This window comes from Rattus rattus, chromosome 13, assembly GCF_011064425.1.
Source record: "Rattus rattus isolate New Zealand chromosome 13, Rrattus_CSIRO_v1, whole genome shotgun sequence".
In the NCBI taxonomy this organism is placed as follows: Eukaryota; Metazoa; Chordata; class Mammalia; order Rodentia; family Muridae; genus Rattus; species Rattus rattus.
The window spans coordinates 9,712,883-9,734,194 of record NC_046166.1 but is presented as its reverse complement, the minus strand read 5'-3'; the positions used below and the strand labels follow the sequence as shown (position 1 = coordinate 9,734,194).

Genomic DNA, 21,312 nt, shown 5'->3' with positions numbered 1-21,312 from the left:
TTGCCAAACACCCATGGGATCTCTGCCATCTGCTGTCCCCAGAGCTCTTGGTTGCAGGATTTAAGCTCAGGTTTCCATCCACAAACACCAGAAGTGTCAGACAAGGGGAGAAAAGACGTACAGATGCTATGATTACACATGCAGTGCTGTATTTTAGGATAGTAACTGCTACATCTGAAAATAGGGCTATATGCTTATCATGAGGACCTAGGGAAAGAGCAGAGTATTAAAAAAAGAAAGAAATACCCCCTAAAAGTCTATTACTAAGGATTTAGTTTATGTTATATTACACACACACACACACACACACACACACACACACACGAGAAAGAAGCAGGAGAGGAGAGGGAGGAGGGAGGTGGGAAGGAGAGGGGAGGGGGAGGGGAGGGGGAAGGATTCCTAGAATCTAAATGCTTAAGCACTGTAGAGCAGTCACACATTTACCTTAAAAGGAGAAAATTAGGGCCATATCATACAGATTATCACCAAATCCCCCACCTATGATCTTACTTGAACTCTCAAGTCAAGTTCTGCAATGGTATCTTGCCCTGGGCCGGGGAGAGTCTACATAGGGTCAGTTGAAGGGGGCCCCATAGACATCCTGGAGTTCTGGTGGGTGTACGTGGGAGTCTTGGGAGTCTTGGGTGTGGGGCTGCGTTATCTTTGGAGAGCTTTGCCGCTTTATCAGGCCCTGGGCAGTCACAGCCTTTCCAGATGCCAAGGCTGGACCATACAGGTGCATGGTCCTTCTTTTAAAAAAAAAATCATCTTTAGTTTCCAGAGTAGTGGGAACAAGCTGTATGAATTCCAGGGCACCAGACGGGGGTCTTGCTCCCACCTCTGGGCCCTGGAACTCTCCCTCAGATAAGGTGTCTGAGGACTGCAGGAGGAGGGCAATGTAGACTTGAGTCCTCTAACCCGCCATTCACATGTGGCGGCCACACACCCAAGCCACGTAGCAGATGACAAGGCTTGGAGAGGAGAGAAATGACCACAGGGTTGTGGGGGAGGATGGGATGCCTAAGGAAGGGCTCCTAACCTCAGAAGCTATGAGCTGCAGGTCCCCACCGAGTACCAGAAACACACAGAGGTTCTGTCACCCAAACTACACACTGCATTTGAAAGACCACACGGGGGCAGGCTACTCACCACCATTGTTAACCTGGAATATTCACAAGAGGATTGGGGATATAGAACGTCAGATTCATTAAACAGAGGGATTGATGGGCGGTTCAGGGATTACACGCATGGGTATGTTTGGGTATTACATGCATCTTGACTTAGTAATATTGTCTACTAGGGGTGACCTTACAGATAACCCTGTCCTGAGGTAAAGAGGAACTGTAACATTGGGAAGTGCTACAAGCATTAAGCACTTCTTTCTTTTGATTTCTGAAAAGATCGCTACTAGAAAGAGCAGACTGCCACATGTGCCTTTACATCTGTGGTTCAATTCCCTCTCCTGACAGAATTGCTCTTGGAGACAGTTCGGGGACAGGAGGCAGGCAGCTAGGAAGTGCGGATAAGAGAGAGATGGACTTCAGACTCCCCAGAACAATCGCTATGGGGGCTGCCTTTGAGATGGCTCAGCCCCCACTTTTCGGAGAGGGAGGCTGGTAGTGGGCACAGGCAGAGGAGCCCCGGACAATGCCTGGGTTCAGCGCCTCCAGCCGGCCGGCTACCTGGGGTCTCAGGCAGGATCCCATGCTGGAGCCCCAGTAGTGGCCCAGAGAGCCTTCCACCACAGCTCTGGCCATGGGGATCCTTCTCAGAGCCCTCGGGCTCTGCCTTACGCCCTCAGGGCCCGCTGGAGTATCTCCTTGGCTCTGGTAAGAGCCAATTCTGAAGAGACAACTACGTTAGGTGTCACACCCACCCCTTCCCAGGAACTGCCGTCCGTGGCGCCCACAGAGCGAGCTGTGGGGATGGTGATATAGAGATGCGTGTCGTCCACGTGGTAGGTCTGTGGTGGCTGGCAGCCTCCACTTGTCACTTCACCAACGACCAGGGCCCGGCCCAGCCTCTTCATGATGTAAGTAAATTCCTCGGCGGCGCCGGCTGTCACACCGCTGGTCAGGATGGCTACACTCTTCTTGGAGCCATATCGTTCACCTGGAGGACAGAGGCCGTTCAGCATGGGGCCAAATGAGCACCCTCCCACCTACACTCTCCAGATGCTACGAGGAAGGCCACAGGTTTGCTTCAGTCTGCCTCTGTGAAACGGAGACCCCCGTTCATACGGCCAACCGCTGCCATGAGCTGTGGTGTGGTCAAATGAAAGGAAGCTTGGCTTTTCCTGAGGACTGGGCATGCAACTCGGTCGGAATAACCGTAGCTCCAATTCTCACCTGAGAGCCTCTCTGCTTTGGGCTCCCAGAGGAACATTTATTACTGCTTTATGGCTTTGTTGTCATTTGCAAGTTCTGAGTAGCTACATTGACAAGTTTAAAAGAAAACAGGTGGAATCAACTTTAATCATGCTTTGATTAAACAATATGTCAAACATTTACTTAGAAGGAAATTACTACACTGAAACACCAGGTTCGTCTACCTGCTTCTGCCTCTCACCCTCCCCTTTCTGCCTTTCATTTCCCCAGTAGGTTTTCTTTTTCTTTTCTTTCTTTTTTTTCGGAGCTGGGGACCGAACCCAGGGCCTTGAGCTTGCTAGGCAAGCGCTCTACCACTGAGCTAAATCCCCAACCCCCCCAGTAGGTTTTCTAAACCTGGTGTGGAGTTTACAGTGGTTACACAGCTCAATATGGACCATTCACATTTAAGGTCTTAGTGGCTGATGGACGCCAATCAAAGCTATAGAATCTTTAAATCGGAGGCTCTTCCAACCTTCTGGTTTTAAATATCTGTTTAAATTTAGAATTCACCTGATTCTGCCCATTCTGAGTTTTTTCCCTTTTACAATTTTCAGGGTTATTGGATAAATCTCGGAAGCCATGGTAACAAAATGCTTACATAATGAGGAAGTGTAGAAATAAAGTGGCCAGATGCCTCTCTGGTCAGAGGAACCCTGTTGGCCTTTCCAATGGCTTCCTGTGCATGGGAACAGAGAGTCAGGGCTCTATGGAGCTCAGGTTGCCTCTGTGCTCCCAGTCCAGGCAATAAAGGAAGGCCTGTTAGCATCTGGACATTTCTTCAGGCAATTGTGATGAGTTGCTGCTGAGTTCAAACAAGATGAGCTCTAAAAGTGCTCATTTGATTGGCAAGGTGAGGGGGCGTTCTGGATCTATATTTGTTCTATAGGCTGCTAGCTATATGGTCAAGATGTGAGGGGGGCGTGGAGGGATCAGGCAAAGTAACCTTTAAATCTTTCGGTTATTAGCTGAGTGACGGCAGACAAGACCGTCTAGCCATCCAACTCCCACTTTAGACCTGCACTTTCAGATATTGACGGTTGTTCCAGTCCTGTGTCCAGTGGACCAGAACAGGGACCGTATGCCCTGCTGTTGTTATTTTTATATACTCTCAAGCTGGTTTTCTCCGATTCTCTCCAAAAGTTTTGGGAACTAGAACAGGGAGAAGAAGGCTTCATGTACCTGTGAGCTGCGAGTGTGTCCAAAGTTCGCTGATGGAGTCGTTGGGCCGGTTGTAGATCTTGTCCAGCAGAACGGGAGGTACCTCGTCAAAGAAGTAGGAGCACAGGGCTGAGATGGAGGAGGTGGGGCCGCCGATGTTAAATCTAAGGGAAGCAGAGACAATGACTCTGAGGGTGGTCTGAGAGGCACTCAGTGTGCCCACCCCCCTGGAGCTTGGCTCTTTGTCCTGTGAGGAAGGGTTCTAATTTCAGGGTACCTCAGCGCTGCACACCCTTCCCAACTCCACAGGAGACATGGTCCAGAAGATTCCACAGAGTCCTAGTCTCTTGAGACTAAATGGGTCAGTGGGTCAAATGCTTTCAGAAAATACTGGCTGGGTGTGGAGGCTTACACCTTTAATCCCAGTGGTTGAGGCAGAGGTTGATGAGTTTCTGAGAGTTCAAGGCTAGCATGGTCTACATAGTAAGCTCCAGGGCATTTAGGGCTACATAGTGAGACTCTGTTCCAAAACAACAACAACAACAGCAACAACAACAAAAGAATGAAAAACTTAAAAGAGAAGAAAACAAAAATACTGAACCTGATAAACTATATACGTATATAGTAATACCCAAATACTCTTGCATTAAAGGCTCTCTCGAGTCCTGTAAGTGGGAATTTGTTGGTGTTGCTTTCCCATGTATCAGCCATGGACTGTTCCTTTGTGTTCATACTACCTATGACTAGAATACAGAATCCATGAAGTGTAGTAACACAAGCTACCAGTGGCTCTTGGTGTGGTAGTGAAGTCAAGATTGTGGCGGTACACTGGGAAGGAGATCGCCTACATTCAACCTTGTATTGCCCTTGCCTCTCTATCTGGCATGGAAAGTATCAAGAGTTTCTTCCAGCTCATGGTCATGAGCCATTCGGGCCCTTGACCTCTTCCTCTGACCCCCCAACCCCAGGGACAGAAGAGTCTAAGCCAGGTGTGCCCGTAACTGGGGCTTCCCTTTAAAATATGTAAATGATAATTCAATAAAAAGGAAGCTTGGTCTGGTGGTGTCTCTGGTGTTTGTTAAGGTGCCTACGGAATAAAGTGATCCGATCTGGCCACGGAAAATAATCTCCTAGAGAGGGATGCCCTCCACACCACGGTTTGGCGCCACCTAGTGACTGTTAAAAGTCATGCAAGAGCTATAATTACAGCAGGTCTGGGTTCGTAGATGGGCTGATACTTGAGCCTTTCTCTTGCAGCAAAGACGTGGAAAAGGTTCCCACAGGAGAGAAACAGCCTGACCTTTCTCATACTCATGGATGGTGCTTGACCAATAGACATGGGGTTGGAGGGAGGCCTGAGTCTGGCCACTGCCTGAGGACTCTTCTGTGTGGGGGGAGTGGGGGTGGCGAAGGGGGTCTGTGACGGAAACTCACCACATATAAAGTGTTTGTTTGTTTTAAGCAGAGGGAGGTAAATCGACAAAGATATCCAATAGTCATTTTGTTATGCAAAGCTTTCTTGTTACCATCGAACATGGCATCTGTTCGTTTCCTGGGCCCCTGGCTTTGTGATGCCCAGAGAATGGCTGTCTTGGGAGTGTGATTTTGCAGAAGAACAACCAGAGCAGAGGGCTGGCCACCAGGAATTATAGATTGTACGATCTCCCTTGGAGCTACTGCCGTAGGACTGGCGTGGGGCCAAGAATCAGCAGGCTTATCTTTTCTGTCCCTGCCCCCTTCTCCGTTTGATTTCTTTTGTTCTATCAGACAACAGATGTGGGATAACTCTTCACCTTGAACACACATTGGGATCATCAGGGGAGCTTAAAAAGGGCTGAGGTCCCACCGTCCAATAGGATTTGAACCTCTGGGCTAGTTGGCAGGTAGGTTGCCTGGTTCCCTTCAGCTCCTTGATTGCTTCTTGGGGTCTTTCCCTCTGTTTTGGCTTACAGCTCCAACTGTCCTCACTCAGCCAGTGCTACAACTCAACCCAGAATGTCTGTCCAGCCCACTGTCCTCATGTTGATGGTCCAGCCCACTGACCTCATGTCAATGGTCCAGCCCACTGACCTCATGTCGATGGTCCAGCCCACTGGTCCAGCCCACTAACCTCATGTTGATGGTCTAGCCCACTGACCTCATGTCGATGATGAGGGCATCAGTGTGCACAATCTTCTTCCAGATGTGTTCTACCAGCAGCTCTGAGACCTGGATAAGTAGCTCACAATCCCCAAACATGTCGAACCTCAGGTAGCCAATATTGTCCTCAAATACATTTGTGTGGAAGGAAAATTTGATCAGGTCCTCAAAGACTTCCGGGGAGGGAATCTGGAAGAGAGGGAAGAGCCAGGCAGTGCCCGGGAGTGGGGTGGGTATGGTATCACAGGCCAGTAAGAATATGGAAGGAGTTAGTGGTGTCTGTGAGGGCAGCATGTGTGTGATGGGCTGCAGTGGGAACCACGTGTTGTGTGTGAGTCAGCCGATCAGAGACGTCCGAGCAGCAAATGTTCAGGTCTGTCAACCCCTTTGGTGTCTGGAGGCCCAGGTATGGAGCCTTTCTGATGCTTCCAACCTCACCGGACACTTCTCGGTGTCCCTGGACCGAGCTTGTCCTCTGCTGGGATAGGGAGGGGCCTGGCCCTGGATTAAAGACTCTGCAGTCCCCCCATCACACTGACAGCCACTCTGCATAGAAGACAGTGTTATTCTCATCTTTCTGGAAGCACAGACAAAGCAGCTAACTTGTCTGAGGCCTCACAGACAAGAACAGGGAAAGTCAGATGAGAAAGCCATGCCAAACTCAATCCACTCTTTCACTCCATGGCCCTGGCTATTCTGGAAAAAAATATACATGAGAAAGTTGGGGATTGGGGTCCTGGAATGTACAACTTCCCTCATAGGACTCTACTTCTCTCCCTAAGGCAGCTTAGGTAGAGTGGGCCTCCATGAATCCTGTTCCCTTTTCCCTTGGCCAGATCCCTTCCCTTCCTACCCCCTCCCAGCAGCCACACAGCTTAATGCGTCTGTCGCTGTCCCCCTGGCAGTTTGGTGCAGGCTTTCAAGTATTCTGACTGCAGCCACTTTGCTCCAAATTTCCTATCAAGCTGAGCCCCAGATCAGACACACACTCACAACCTCAACTCAGTCAGGATGCACACTGTGCATTGTTTGGAATGAAGATGGCTCCAAACGGAAGCCTTTGGGCTGTGCCTTAGCCCTCAGCCACTCCAGGACCTGGGGCCAGTCTCCAGACTTTGCTTCTGAGGGCACAGCAGACCCAGGTAATGTAAGCCTCCTATTTTCAGGGAAGGAAAATCTCACGTTGGAGCCTCAGAACACTTGAGACTCCCTTCTCCAGTGTTGATAGTGGGGACTCATGAAAATTCTTGCCTTCTGTCTTACTGAGATGAAAGGCCTTCCATGGCATAATTCACATTAGATCTGTTGAGTATTCTGTAGAGCTGTTCAGGGACCATGGGGCCAGAGGGTGGAGAGACAGTGAGGTGAAAGTGAAGAAACAGCATGACTAGTGAAAGCATAAACCCAGAAGTAAGCCTCGCATTGTACACATATCCACACGCACACGCTAACGTCTGGACAACTCGCTCACGGGATTGGGTCAGGCTAAGTCTCTCTTGTACCTTACCTGCATGGGCACAATTCCAGGAATTCGGTCTTTGGCATCTTCTGGGATGTGTGCCGTCTTCAGGTGTGGGTCCCCAGAGAGCATTTGCAGGTCTGCCCCCAGCATCTCTGCCAAGGCCCCTTCTGAAGTCACCCTTGCATATCGGCTCTGCAGACCGCTGAGCTTGGCAGCCATCTTGGCTCCCAGTTCAGGGGACGCATAGTTATCGGCCACAAGTTTCCCGGCTGTCTGCAGGACTGTGGGCACCTTGGCACGCAGGGCCACTATGTCCTGGGCTGTGGAAAGGGCCTCGCTCATGGGCACAGTGATGTCGGGTTCCACACCAGCCAAGTCCCAGGCCTCACCAGTGGTGGCACTCAGGGCCATCTGAGTGGGCATGGAGGCATATAAGGGGCTATTGTCCACCTGGTAGATGCCCACGGAGAGTGCCCCTCCAGCTGTGGGCTCTCCTATGACGGTGGCCCGCTGTAGATCCTGCATAGTATGAGCAAAGGCTTCGGCTGCAGAGCCACTGGTGTGGCTCATGAGGATGTAGAGATCCTTATGGGAGCCGTAGCGTTGACCTGCAACCAGCGGCAGGGTCCATATCTCTGTGACCCTCGATGTCGCCCGGTCAAAAACGGAGTAGAGGTGCTGGCGGGGCTCTTCCTCAAAAAAGTAGGAGCAGAGCAGCGGAACGGCAGAGGAGTAGCTGCCGGGATTGTAGCGCAGGTCAACCACCAGCGCAGCCGTGTCCACCAGCCTCTGCCACACCAGCCGCACTAGCTGAGGCCCAATGGCCTTTACTGTCTCCAGCTCAGCCATGGCGTCAAAACGCAAGTAGCCCAGATGGCCTGGCAGCACGTCTGTTTTGAACAGGGCCTCTATGAGATAGGAGAGTTCCTCTGGGGAGGGGATGGCAGGGGGCGGCAGGGGGACCTCCTCCGCCACCAGCTCACCGGGGCTGTGGAACACCAACAGACGGTGGTCCTCAGATACCTCCTGAAGGTCAGCAGTGAGCTGTGAGGCCAGCGACTCCAAGTCCACAGCCGTGCGGTAGGCTCCTTGGGCCAGCTTAGACTGCAGGAGATCTCTGGCCTGCTCTGCGATCTCCGGCCGGGCATAGTGAGCCTCCAGCAGGCGACCGGTGCCCTCTACTAAGGCACCCAGACTGCGATGGAAATCCAGCACCTCCTGAGCTCTCTCTAAGGCTTCCTCAGCCAGTACGATGGCGTCAGGCACCACCCCACCCCCCAGCCAGGCTTCACCATGGTTGTCGATAAAAGTTAGCACGGGTACCGTGAGCGTCAGGCCACCCTCCGGCGAGTCCAGCAGTGGCACCGTGCAGGTGTGGAGCAGGCTGCCCGCGGTGATTTCCCCTACCAGCGTGGCCCAGCTCAGCGACTGCATGAGGAAGGCAAACTCTTCTGCAGCCGTGGCAGTCCTGTGGCTAGTAAGCAGGTACACCCCACGCCGGTTGCCGTATCGTTGGCCTAGCAGCTCCTTGTGGCTGAAGTGCTCCTGGGTGATGTTGGTGCGCCGGTCATAGGTGGTGAAGAGCCGTACGGGCCCAGCCTCCGGACCCTGAAAGTAGGACAGCACCAGAGGCACCGCAGAGGACGGACCCCCAGGGTTGTGACGCAGGTCCATGATGAGGTGCTCTGTGTCCTGCAGGGGCTCCCACACCTGCCGCAGCACATAGGGGCCCAGAGTCTTCAGCACAGAGGCATCTGCAAATCTGTCAAAGCGCAGGTAGCCCACATTGCCCGGCAGCACGGACACCTGAAACACGGAGTCCACTAGGGCCCTCCGGGCAGCTTCTTCCTTGGGCACCTCAGGGGTGACTGCTGGTGGCTCGTTAGGGCCAGTCTCAGGTCTTGAGGGGGTTTCTCTGGGTCCGGTGGCTCTCACCAGGAGCCTGGGATCCTCCGACACAGCCTGCAAACCAGCATTGAGCTTTGTCACCAGGTCCTCTTCGGAGACCACGGCCGAGTAGTCCATGCTGGCCAGGTGGTGCAGCAGGCCCGGCACTCGGTCCACTAATGTGTAATAGTCCTGTAGGGCTTCCTGGAGTCGGAGGACAACGCCTGGCAGGGCACGACGCAGGGTGAGGATGGCCAGGGCCTTTTCTAGGGCTTGCTCTGCAGGTATCCCCACACAGGGCAGCACCCCGCTGCCTTCCCACGTTTGGCCTCCTCCACCTAGGGGCCCCAGGGACCTGGACACAGGCACTGTAAGGAAGAAGTCGGACTGGCCTATTCTCAGCTTCTGGAGGTCCAGGGCACCACCCTCCGTCCGCTCACCCACCACGATGGCCCTGCGCATCTGCTTGAGGATGTAAGCAATGTCCTCGGCTACTCCCCCAGTGTGTCCACTGGTGAGGACCACCACATCCTTGTCAGCACTGTATCTCTCCCCCAGGACCTTAGGCAAGGTCCAGATCTCTGTGGTGGTGTTGGAGGGCCGATCGTAGATGGTATCCACGTGCAAGACTGTGTTCCCAGGGTGCAAGTAGGAGATGACATAAGGGATCCCAGAGACATGGCCACCAGCACAGTGACGGAGATCTAGCACCAAGGAGGAGGTGCCCATGAGCTGCTCCCACACATGGCTCACTAGGAACTCCCCCAGCTCACTCAGTACCTCCTGTCCAGGGAGATCATCCACTCGTAGGTAGCCCACGTTATCCTCAAGAACCTCATGGCGGATGTTCCTCTGTATCTGGGCCAGCAGCTCTTCTCGGGTGAGGTCGGTGAGTGCTGGTGCTTGTTGGGGAGCATCGAGGGTGCTGGGCTCATAGGAGATGAAGAGACGTGGGTCATTCAAAGAGCTCTGGACTCCAACTGTCAGCACATGGGCCAGCGTCTGAGGGTCCGAGATGCCCAGAATCTCATGACTCTTCATAGCCTGCTCAATCGCCGCTTGCATTCCCATCAGGTTCTCGGGGAAGCAGTAGTTATCCAGGAGGACCTTGGCCATATCCAGTACCAGGCTTGGCTGGAAGAGGTGCGTGGGACCAGCCAGAACACAGAGCAGTGTGGACAAAACCAGGACCCATTCTCTCATCATTGGGATCCCTGGAGCCCCAGCTCCTGGGTCAGAGTTCCCTTGACCGTGTACAAGACTGTGGCCCTGCTCCTGCAGCTGCCTTTCTCTGTTGCCCTTCTTAGCAGGCAGACAGAAGGTCTGGGGCTCAACGTGGGAGTTAGACGTGAGGCTTCCAGCTCTGGTAAGCCTTTAATCCTGTCTAATTCAAGCGCATGCATGAACCAGGAGACTCAGAAGAAGAGGCCAGGGTAGTTTGACCCGGAAGGAACATCACATCTCATCTTGCCGAGATGTGTCTGCCTAGAATTACACAAATAATTGTGTTTAGTTCAAGCTCCTGCCACAGGCTGGTCCCTGTGATGTGCTTTCTATGCTCAAAGTTTTTTTTTTTACTAAAGCCTTGCAAATGAGAATTGCTAATCTATAAATAAATATTATTTTCCCACTGCTGTGGGGAGCCATGGCTCTGGAATTAGGCAGATGCAGTTGGAGGTCGGATCCGGCTACTGTTGATTCTTGAGAAAGAGTCTGATTTGTTCATAGGCTGAGTTACTGGGTAAATTAAATATCAATGCTTTCACAAAGCGTTGCAGGGTTTGGAGTTACTGATGAGGGCTCTATAATGAGTATCATATATATTTTATCGCCAGGGAGTTCAGTAGATGGTTCAACCCGCGTTTCAGATGGGGACATGGGACAGATAGTGAGAGGAGGATGAGCAAGCCATCACCATCCCAGATACTGCAAAGGCTGAGTCTAGGACCATTGTCAGCTTCAGGGATTGAAACTTGTCCCTATACCCTGATTATGCTTCTGGGTACGGTAGAAGTCCTCTCACGACTCTACAACATGATGAATGAAAAGTCCGGACACCAGGAGAGGGTGTGACAGCTGAGAGGGGCATGAGATCCATAATTTCGGACCAGATAAGGTTAACTGATTTAGTGAGTTTTGTTCTCTTTGTGAATGGAGACCCCCGTGAGTTAGGGGCTCAGCTTCGGCCCAGTGCTCACAGTGAGAAGTGAGCAGTCAGTCCTCTGTGGTCCTAAGTCACACAAAGAATTCCGGTCACTCTCCTGCCATCAGGATCGTGCCTAGGAGCCGGTTCCAGGTGCACTGCGTCTCATGAAAGTGATGCGGACTTTTTCTCATGTCTGACCTGGGTATCAAAGAACACTCACCATGGAGCCTGCACTTAGAACGCCTGCTGTGTCCAGGGGGCCCCTTAGTAGGCACATTTCTCTCATTCAGCGCGTATCCCTTGGTCGGCCTGTAGGGGGCGTTGTACAGACAGAGAATAGCAGTTGGTGCGGCCACTTCCTGTCCCCACCTTCTGGCTTCTTGAGTTCTATCCAGAACACATGGCTGGGCTCGGTGGATAACAGGAAGAGTCCCACAGTGCTGCAGCAGGCAGCCAGAGAAGGTGGTCTTCGGGGTGGGGATGAGAGAGCTTACTCTGTGAGCTGGAAATACGCAAATCAAGCTCTGGAAATCGTTATCTGAAGATGTTTACCAAGTAGTTTACGAAGGCCAAGGAGGTCAATTAGCTAAAACAAACATATCTTTAGCTCATTGGGATTTGTTTAATACCCGAGTGACATATGGTCTCATCACCCCGCTGTTTGCAGCCAATGGAAACAAGGCAGGCTCACTGTCAGAAGCAGCACACCACAGACACAAGGCCTCTCTGAGCCTGTTCAGTCTCGACCTGGGAAAAGCCAACTCGGAGCATGCAGTCAGAGTTCCTCTGTGAGCATGTATCTGTCACCTCGGAGGCCCACGCCAAGCTCTGGCCGGGGAGAGGGTGGGGACTACCAGGAAACACGCTGTTTTGATGCTCAATTTTTGTTTGTTTGTTCTGTATTTTTGGCAACATGCATTACAAAGATACCCTCCAAGAGTATGAGATAAGGGCTGGAGAGATGGCTCAGAGGTTAAGAGCACTGACTGCTCTTCCAGTGGTCCTGAGTTCAATTCCCAGCAACCACATGGTGGCTCACAACCATCTGTAATGGGATCCAATGCCTTCTTCTGGTGTGTCCGAAGACAGCGATGGTGTACTCACGCACATAAAATAAATAAATAAGTTTAAAAAAAGAATATGAGATAAAAGGTCCTCGTGCATACAAAATGCACAGAGCTGTGCAGCATGGGCTGCAAAACTACTTATAACCCTTTCTACTGCCTAGGGAACACGATGCCTTGATTGGGTGACGTGGGATCTGGATTAGGTGTAGACAGAGGTACATACGCCAATACGTTTGTCTGTACACCATCTGTCCATATTTTGATGTTGTGTCCTTCTTGTCAGTTCCATATTTCTGTGTCAAAATGCCTGTCATAAACAAGCTAAAGGAGGAACGTCTTGTGATGGTTCATGGCTACAGAGAACTCGGCTGGCACCGTAGCTTTTAGGCCTGGGTCAGAATGTGCTGGAGCAAAGCTGCCCATCCCATAGTGGTGGTGGGGGGAGGAGGGGGAGAGGGGGGGGGCTGGATGAGAGAGGGAGTGGGGAAAAGAGAGAGATGGGAGAAGGGGAGAAGGAGGGAGGAGAGGGAGGGAGAGGGAGCCATAGAAGCGAGAGATAAAACTCACTTTTCAAAGTCACTCCCCAAACCCTCCCTTTGAAGATGAAGAGTTACTTGGAAATTTAAGATAAGAAGCCTCTTCCCAAGTTGCATTTAGTCAGTATTTTGGGAAACAGTGAAGCAAAATAGCAGCCCTTCCCATGTCTGTTCTCATTGCTGCGTCAGGGTCCTCAGGTTTTTACCTCCTCCTCGGCTACATATGAGCCTGGTGTTTCTTGGGCTGGCTTCAGCTCTTTTTAATGAATTAATCATCAAATGTTGCCACTATCGCAGCTCCCCCTCAGAGAGAACCTTCCCCTCCCTTCTCTTCTGAGAGGGTGGGGCTCCCCTGTGTATCTCACCCTCCCCCCAGCCCCCTGGCACATCAAGTTTCTGCCAAAGTAAGTGCATCCCCTCTCACTGAGGCCAAACAAGGTAGCTGCTGGGGAACAGGTACCACAGTCAGACTGCAGCTTTAGGGAAAGCCTCTGCTCCAGTTGTTTGGGACCCACATGGAGACCGTGCTGCCGTCTGCTACACATGTAGAGGGCCTGGGTCCAGCCTGTGTGTGCTCTCTGGCTGGTGGCTCAGTCTCTGAGAGCCCCAAGGGTCCAGGTTAGTTGACTCTGTTGGTCTTCTGTGGAGTTCCTATCCCCTTCAGGACCTTCAATCCTTCTCCCAACTCTTCCGTAAGAGACCCTGACCTCTGTCCAGTGTTTGACTGTGGGTCTCTGCATCTGTCTGCATTTGTCTGGGTGGAGCCTCTCAGAGGACAGCCATGCTAGCTCCTGTGTACAACATATCAGCTGTAGCAAAGGGGTCTCTACAGCCCCCATCTACTGCCCTTATTAAGATGTTCCTGTGTGAGGAGAAGCCCTTGGTCCTGCCAAGGCTGGACACCCCCCACCCCCATGGTAGGGGAATATCAGGGCCAGGAGGCATGAAGGGGTGGGTGGTTGGGTGGGGGAACACCTTCATAGAAGAAGGGGGAGGAGGTGGGATAGGGGGGGTTTAAGGACGGGAAACCAGGAAAGGGGATAACATTTGAAATGTAAATTTAAAAAAGTCCAATTAAAAAAAAAGGAACAAAAAGATGTTGCTGTGTTAGGACATCAGTACTAAAGGAACCATCAAGTCAGACGCTTGCAGAGAGACTGACAGTGCTCCAAGTCAGAAATGTTTTTGTTTTTTTGGTTTCTGGATGAGCTAGGATGTGCACTAGTGGAAGGAGCCCATTCTCTGGTGAACAGTAGTGGTGAGCAGAGAGCTGTCTGAGCGGTGATCACTTACAGAGCACAGACTGCTATGAATAGAGAAAGAGGATCTGACCCAGTGCAAACCACCGGGGTGTCTGGCTCAGATATGGCCACCGTGTCCTTGCTATCCTTGTGGAAGGTGAAAGGGGCAGTGTGTGGCAGACAGTGGAATGCACCCTAGCTTTTTCCACGGAGTCACCCTGTGGTTACAACTGGCTGGCCTTTGAAGCATGGCTCACAGATTGCAGAGTGCAGAAACCCTGTGGGCAGAGACAACAGGGTCATGCATTCTGCATTAGAACTTGAATTCTGTCTCCCTAGGTTCATGAGACCTGAGACCACTCCCAGAGATCTGTCCCTCTCTTAAAGCATCCAGCACATTTTACTCCTCTTTCTTCGGCTCTCTCCCCTTGCTCCTTGCACAGAGAAAAGGTATAAAGGAGGCAGAGGGCAGCTTCTCACTGAGCAGCTTAGGACAGAGCTCTCCTACGGCTTCAGCCTCTCCATGCACATTGCAGTGATCATTCTACCGTAAACAGAAGGTGCTTTAGGAGTTGTGTCTAACATAGCATTGCAGATGGGTCCATCGGCCATGTAGGTAGACTGAGGACTGCTGTATCACATTTCAATGCATAGTCATGGGTTAGCAAGTTTTGATAAATGCTATGTGAACATAACCCAGTGCCATGAAAACCAGAGACCCCTTGTGTGTTTTGTCCTTGTGCACTGTACCACACCAGTTTGTTCTGAGTCACAGGGCAGGTCGGCCCTCCAGAAGTGACCAAAGCAAGTGGCTTATGGTCTCATCTCTGGAAGGCTCACCATCATGAGCGGCACAAGTCAGGAGGGTGCCAACTTTCCATGCTGGGCCTGACAACCGTGTATCAGGGGTGTCATGTGCCTAGGGATGGAGACGCTGAAGCGTGGGATGTGTCTCAGAAGGGGAAGTCCTCTGTGTCAGCTGATGAGATGGGACCGAGAATATAAGCACATGCATGGGGGCATCTGCCTGATGTCCATTTATTAAGTGACACTGAAGTAAAAATTCATGGCTTTCTGTAAGAGACTCTAACCCAAGCCTAGTCCTCTGTGGAGTCCTTGGGTGAGAGATGATCCCCTGAGCTAGGACTGATGCTCTCCAGAGCTAGAAGTTCCAGGAGGCCAGAGTGGGTGGCACTAGAGTTTGGGGGCCTCCCTCACAGGAGATGGCAGCTGTGCAGCTAGAATCTGGGAGTGGGGGTAAAACAGAACATGGGTGTGGGGATGGAGAGCAGGGATGAAATTGTGGGTAGGGCTTGGCTGGAGAGATGGGTTTCTAAGTGTGACACTGGTGGACAGACACTGGCAGAGACACCCTTGCATGCTGGGTGGAGAAAACCTAAGGTTATCTGCCCTCTCTAGAGACATTCTGCTCTGAAGTGTGTATGTGGGGGGAGGGGAGAATTAAGCAGGGCAGCTAACTTCCAGTAAACTTCTGTGCACATAGTTGTTCATGGCAGTACATGAGAGCACTTGCATGTGCATGTGTGTATGCATGTGTGTGTGTATGTGTGTGTATATGTGTGTATATGTGTGTGTATGTGTGTGTATATGTGTGTATGTGTGTGTATATGTATGTATATATGTGTGTATGTGTGTGTATATGTGTGTGTGTGTGTGTGTGTGTGTGTGTATGTGTGTGTATATATGTGTGTATGTGTGTGTATGTGTGTGTATATGTGTGTGTGTATGGTGGGTTGTGCTCTGGTCTGGGTATTAGGGGGGGGTGGGGCTGTGAATGTGGTATGTTGTTAGAGTGTTTGGAGGGGTGTGTGTGTGTGTGTGTTATTTGTGGGGGTGTGTGAGTTGTGTATGTGTGTGTGTGGGTGTGTTTGTGTGTGTGTGTGTGTGTGTGTGTGTATGTGTGTGTGTGTGTGGGTGTGTGTATGGTAGGTGTGTGTGTGTTTGTGTGTGTGTGTGTGTGTGTGTGTGTGTGTGTGTGTGTGTGTGTGTGTGTGTGTGTGTGTGTGTGTGTGTATGTGTGTGTGTGCATGTGTGTATGTGTGTGTATACAAATGTGTTCACTGACACCAATGTGCAGATGCCACACAGCTTTACCCTGTGGAAGTTTTGTGCCTTCCCCTCTGGCTCCCGTCCCCTGGGGAAGGTAATGGCACATCGCCAAGGGCTAATTAGAGCAGGTTGGCAGTCCTGAGGAACTGGAGAGTTCTCAGTTCTGACCTTACACTCAGGAAAGACTCATTCCAGGCATCGGACTTTATTTCTAAGTAAAACTCTCCCTCTCTCTCTCACACACACAGAAACATCACTGGGACCTGAAGACGGCATCAGCACCCACACCATCTGTGAACAGCACTGCACTGCCAGGCGTATATTAGGGCTTGACCTTTTCCCCAGCTCTACAGATTAAACACCAGTGGTCCATTGTGTTTTGTGTTATTCCTCCCTGATTCCATGTAAACATTCAATGTAGGTCATTTTAAAAATTATGTTGGAGCATCACCCAGTGAGAATAGTTCAGATCTTTGGAGGTCCTCTGGGCCCTGAATGCCAGAGGGCATCAGGCTCTTCCTCACCCCATAGAGTCCTGTGAGTCACCGGGAGAGTCAGATGGGAGGTTGGGGTACAGGAATGACAATGTCATTCTCCCTGAAGACACATTCCTCAAGGAAGCTGGCTGGTGCAGGCAGACTCAATGGCAGTCGGTGAGGAAAATGAGGAAGCAGAGCTCTCTTTAGATGTCAGGAGCTCTCACAGGTAAAGCTGGACTTCTAATCACTGGAGTGCAGGTCACCAGGGAAGGAAAATAGTTAAGTTCCATAGTTAACCAGAGGCACATTTGATCCTGACAGACTTGAGTCCCAGCCTTGTCCTCCATGGGGTCCTTAGGCAGGAGACGGTCAGAGGCCCAAGCCACAAGCAGTTCCTCCCAGATGGCCACAGAATTGTTAATAAAGGATTGCAAGTGACCTTATATGACTCTTGGAACTTTTGAGGACTGCACCGGGGTCAAAGTGTCTCGGGTCACAGTGAGCGTCAGAGGGCTGAGGTCCTGAACTGCCTCTCTCTGTTCTGTGGTTGCTTGGGGGGGTACTATGTCTGCTTGGGGATATTTCTTCAAGGGAGGGGTTTTATCAGAAATCACATGGCCACAGAGTGAGCACAGGCATGGAGCAAGGAGATGGTGTTGGAGCACAGCAAGCAGCCTATGCACAGTGGTGGATGTGGACCTGGCTTAGCCCTGCCTGGCCTCGTGCTAGGCCTTCAATATCTAATGATTCCATCAACACACACTGATCTGCTAAATAGCAGGTGGCACTTGGGAAGGTCTCAGACTTTGGGAACCCACAGACTTGGAGTCGAATCCTACCTCTGAGTCATAGCCATTGGCTTGCTGAATTTTGGTTTCTATAATTGACAGTCAGAGGTCACGACACACATCTCAGTGGGGTGAAACTACAACTGGAGTCCCCCTTCCTTCACCCCAGAGATCGCTGGAATGAGTCTCAGCTTCCTGGACCCTGTGACTCCCGTGACTCTCTGCACATCACCTGCATCTTCTGCTAGTTTCTGCCTGGTTTTCTGCTATCCCCAGATCATCTTCTCCCAGTTCCCTTTTCGTCATCTCCTTTCTACCTACCAAACCCTCCAGGGTCTTCTGCTCTGCCCACAGACCCATATACCCCAGTCATTGTCACTTCAGCAGAGGAACCCACTGGGCACAGAATGGCAACCGGTCCCTTTTCTTCTCTAGGATGGCTTCAGATCCACATGATGCAGGACCTTCTCAGGACCTCTTCCCTGTTCTGTACCCTCACCCTGGGTGGCCGCAGGGACTACCTGCACCCACACTCGGCCACACTCATCCCCTCGTAGTGGTACTTGAGGGTTGGCACGCCCATGTCATCCTTGTAGAGGATGGAGATAGGACTCAGTTTGGTGGGGACGCAGCAGGCTTTGCCCACCTTCGTGGGGAACTTGAGATGCACCAGGGTCTGCACGATGGCGTGTTTGGTGGGTGTCACGTCATCAGCCAGCGGGAAGAAGCAGCCTCCTTTGCACTCGTAGGCATCATACTCCTTGGGGGCGATGATCCAGCTGTCCCAGCCGATGTCCTCAAAGTTCACCCTGAGAGAAGTCTTCTGGCAGTGGCTGCTGGCTCCACCAGCGCTCCTCTTCCTTCTAGCTAAAAGCGGTCCCCCAGCTGTGTGCCCATCTGTACGCTCCTCCTCCTCACGGCTCTCCCCAGCCTCCTGGTAGGCATTTTTGGATGTCTTCACAAGCACGGTCTCCTGCTCGTGGCCAATCATCTCCTTCAGCTCCAGTCTGGTCTCCTTGGTCCCATTGCTGCGGTCATTGGAGAAGACGACAAAGAAGGGCAGGTTTTGGGAGCCTGGAGGGACACTGATGTCCAGTGTGCTACAGCCCTCCCTATGTCTCTGCACCGTCACCTCCAGCTTGTTTTTGTTGGTCGTGGAGTCTGCCCTGACCCACCGCTTCACGGCACTCGACACTTCCAGGGTCTCCCAGCCCTCATCCTGAATGTCCTGGGATACCAAGAAGGTCTTGGTCCCCGAGGCACTGTCCCAAGTCTCGTCAACATCCAGAACATCGTAAACGACCATGTTTCCTTCCAGCCCGTGAGTGGAGTCCACGTGATTTTGACAGGAGACATAGAGACGGAGCTCAGCCCTGGTGATCTGCTCGTGCCTAGGGATGGAGATGTTGAAGATCAGGATGTGTTTCTGGAAGGGGAAGTCCTCTGTGGCAGCTGTCGATATAGCGTCTGAAATGCAAGCACATGCAGAGGGCCGTCTGCCTGGTGTCCATTTTTATGATAACAAAGCCAAACTTCATGGTTCGCTACAAAGGACATCTAAGATGATAGATTTTGCCACTATTGATCCACTTGGTGTCATTTAGAACCATAGTAGAGGGTTCTCTTAGGATTGTCCCAGGAAAAGCAGAGGCACGTACCTTCAGCCAGTGTTAACCGTATCTACCATTTACTGAGCACCTACTATGAGCCTGGCCTTACACCCTGAGTCTGGGAGCGTCTAGATATCATCCCAATGTTACACATGTGGAGATCGTTATCCACAGCATTGGATGCATAGCACTGCGACTGTCAGAGCGCACACAGCTAATTGGCATCCATACCTAAGGCAAGCCAGAAAATACACTGTCAGGATTAGAGTAAAGATTCCACAGTGCTGGCTGGGGACCACCAAAGTCAAATATTTAATTAAAAATCAAAATAAAAAATTTAGATAAAGTGAAACATTGCATGCAACATTAGAGAATCTAAGTCTTAGGAATGGTGTTGATAGCTACCATCGAAAGCGAAAGTGCTTTTATTTTTAAGACAAAAATGTATCTTCATGCCAACAGCATTGTCACGTTAGGCAGAAAGATGGGGGTTTTCTCCCAGCCTCATAATTGCTTCTCACTTCTCCTGGCCTGAAGCTTGACCACAAGCATTGCCATTTGTGGGTCGGTGCCCACTCTCAGTCAGAGCATTATCCATAGGAGACGTGTTCTGATACAACCACTGGATGCCCGGAAGTACAGGTAGTTCTAAGCCCTGCACACTGTGTTCCTTCTGTGTGCACGCACGCCCGTGCTGATGCGAAGTGTGTAAATCAGGCTTAGCAAGAGCTTAACCGAGAGTAAAGAAAATGGGAAGTTTAAAAAAAATATACCCATGACAAAAGTGACTTCGAAATTATGAGCTGTTTGTTTCTGGATTTACATTTAGTAGTTATGGGCCACAGTAGAACTCAGAAATAGGCCTAGGCTCTCTCAGATGGGTCTATTGCGTGTGGAAAGATAAGCAGAGACCCATGCTACTGAGATCTAGTGACTGGTCTGGAGAATAGAGGGGTCAACCTGATTGTCCCTCACTGCGGACTTGTATCCTTGGGAATTTTTTAGCCTTTTGTTGCCTCTGTTTCCTCTCTTGCACCACGGGGCCCTTCTCACCAGTTTATCAAGGTGGCTCATGAAGCTCGCAGGCCACTCACGAGCCAGCAGCTGATGCTCAGATGACACTTCTGTCCCCTCCAACCCCGTGCAAGCCCAGTGCATGTGACAAAGCATGGCGCCCTTTACTCTGGCTGTCTGTGGTCTTCTCGCTCACCACGGATGCACGGATCAGGCTCCTGAGTGATCTGTGAACTCAGTGGCGAATCAGACAGTAAAAACTGTGCACTGCATTCATGGCCGAAAGCGCCCTCACTCTGGCTACCTCCACAGCGGCTGTGGAACCACTCACTGCTAGACACACACACCCACGGGCATTAGGCGAGTGTTTCCTAGGTCACACGTGAACGGTGTTGATGTTGCTGCTACTGAGTACACGGAGTTAATTGCGTCAATGACGTACGTGTAGGGGGTTGGGATCTCTGGCTGGGCTCACATTCTGGCCTGTGGAATATGACAACTTAGGTCCCCAATTACAAAACAAAAACAAAAAATCAAAAAACCAGCCTTTTACCCTAGGTAGAGATCCTAGACAAACCTAGGGGCCTGGTGGCCTATAAACTATATGCTTTTAATGAAGCCATTAAACAGGAAGTTTCAAGTTCCTCTGAAACTTCCTGTTGAGCAGCCAGAAAAGTTGGACAGATCTGGCCGGGCCTGGCTGTGGCCCTGAACTGGGACCCTTGGGCGTTTGCAAATCTCTGGACAAGAAAGAGAGAAAGGACCTGGGCTCCTGGTCCTTCAGATCAAGAAGAAGGGGCGACTGGAGCTGGTTCTATGCAGGATGTAGGGACGGCAACGTGACCTCGCAGTGGGTGCCTGACCTGGGTTCCTCAGCCTTGGCAACCCTAGCCTTCTGTTCAGTAACTCATTCTACCCAGATTCTGGTGTTCTGTGACTTGTCAGTTATAGACCTCGCCTCCGTGTTTGCCTTCTAATCGTCCTAAATCAAGGACACTTGGCAGGGAAACGTATTGGACCGACACACTGCCTACTGCCCTGAGGAAGATACACCCTGGAAATAATGAGGGCCTCTTCTAGTCCTACTCTATTAACTTTTTAAAATCTGGGTCTAACGTGCACTTTATAAGAGAGAACCCTTTCCTTTAAAGCTGAAAAAAAAACATACAAGTTTATTGCAGGCTAAATGAAGGATCTATTTCTAAGTCAGAAGAAGATGGGAAGGGAGAGAGGAAGATAGGAAGGGGAGAGGAAGAGAAGTCAAGTGGAAAGAAAAGGGAGGAGAGGGAAGAGGAGGCGTGAGAGAGGAGGGAGGGGAAGTGGGGGAGGACGGAAGGAGATCGAAG

At 51.2% G+C, this 21,312-nt stretch overlaps 2 protein-coding genes across 2 annotated transcripts in view; both read right to left on the bottom strand.

The window, feature by feature from the left end:
- Nucleotides 1-1,139: 1,139 nt before the first annotated feature.
- On the bottom strand, nucleotides 1,140-10,287 carry Rbp3 (retinol binding protein 3). The gene is made up of 4 exons (XM_032919064.1): nucleotides 7,174-10,287; nucleotides 5,665-5,855; nucleotides 3,549-3,691; nucleotides 1,140-2,112 (listed from the first exon to the last, which is right to left on the bottom strand). Exons 1-4 carry the CDS (start codon nucleotides 10,219-10,221, stop codon nucleotides 1,790-1,792), a joined length of 3,705 nt encoding a protein of 1,234 aa, XP_032774955.1. The 5' UTR covers nucleotides 10,222-10,287; the 3' UTR covers nucleotides 1,140-1,789.
- Nucleotides 10,288-17,859: 7,572 nt separating this feature from the next.
- Gdf2 (growth differentiation factor 2) overlaps nucleotides 17,860-21,312 on the bottom strand; it is a 4,170-nt gene continuing 717 nt past the window's right edge. The window contains exon 2 of the mRNA XM_032918493.1: nucleotides 17,860-18,809. Within this exon, the coding sequence (XP_032774384.1) occupies nucleotides 17,860-18,809 (950 nt within the window). The remainder of the gene's footprint in view (nucleotides 18,810-21,312) is intronic.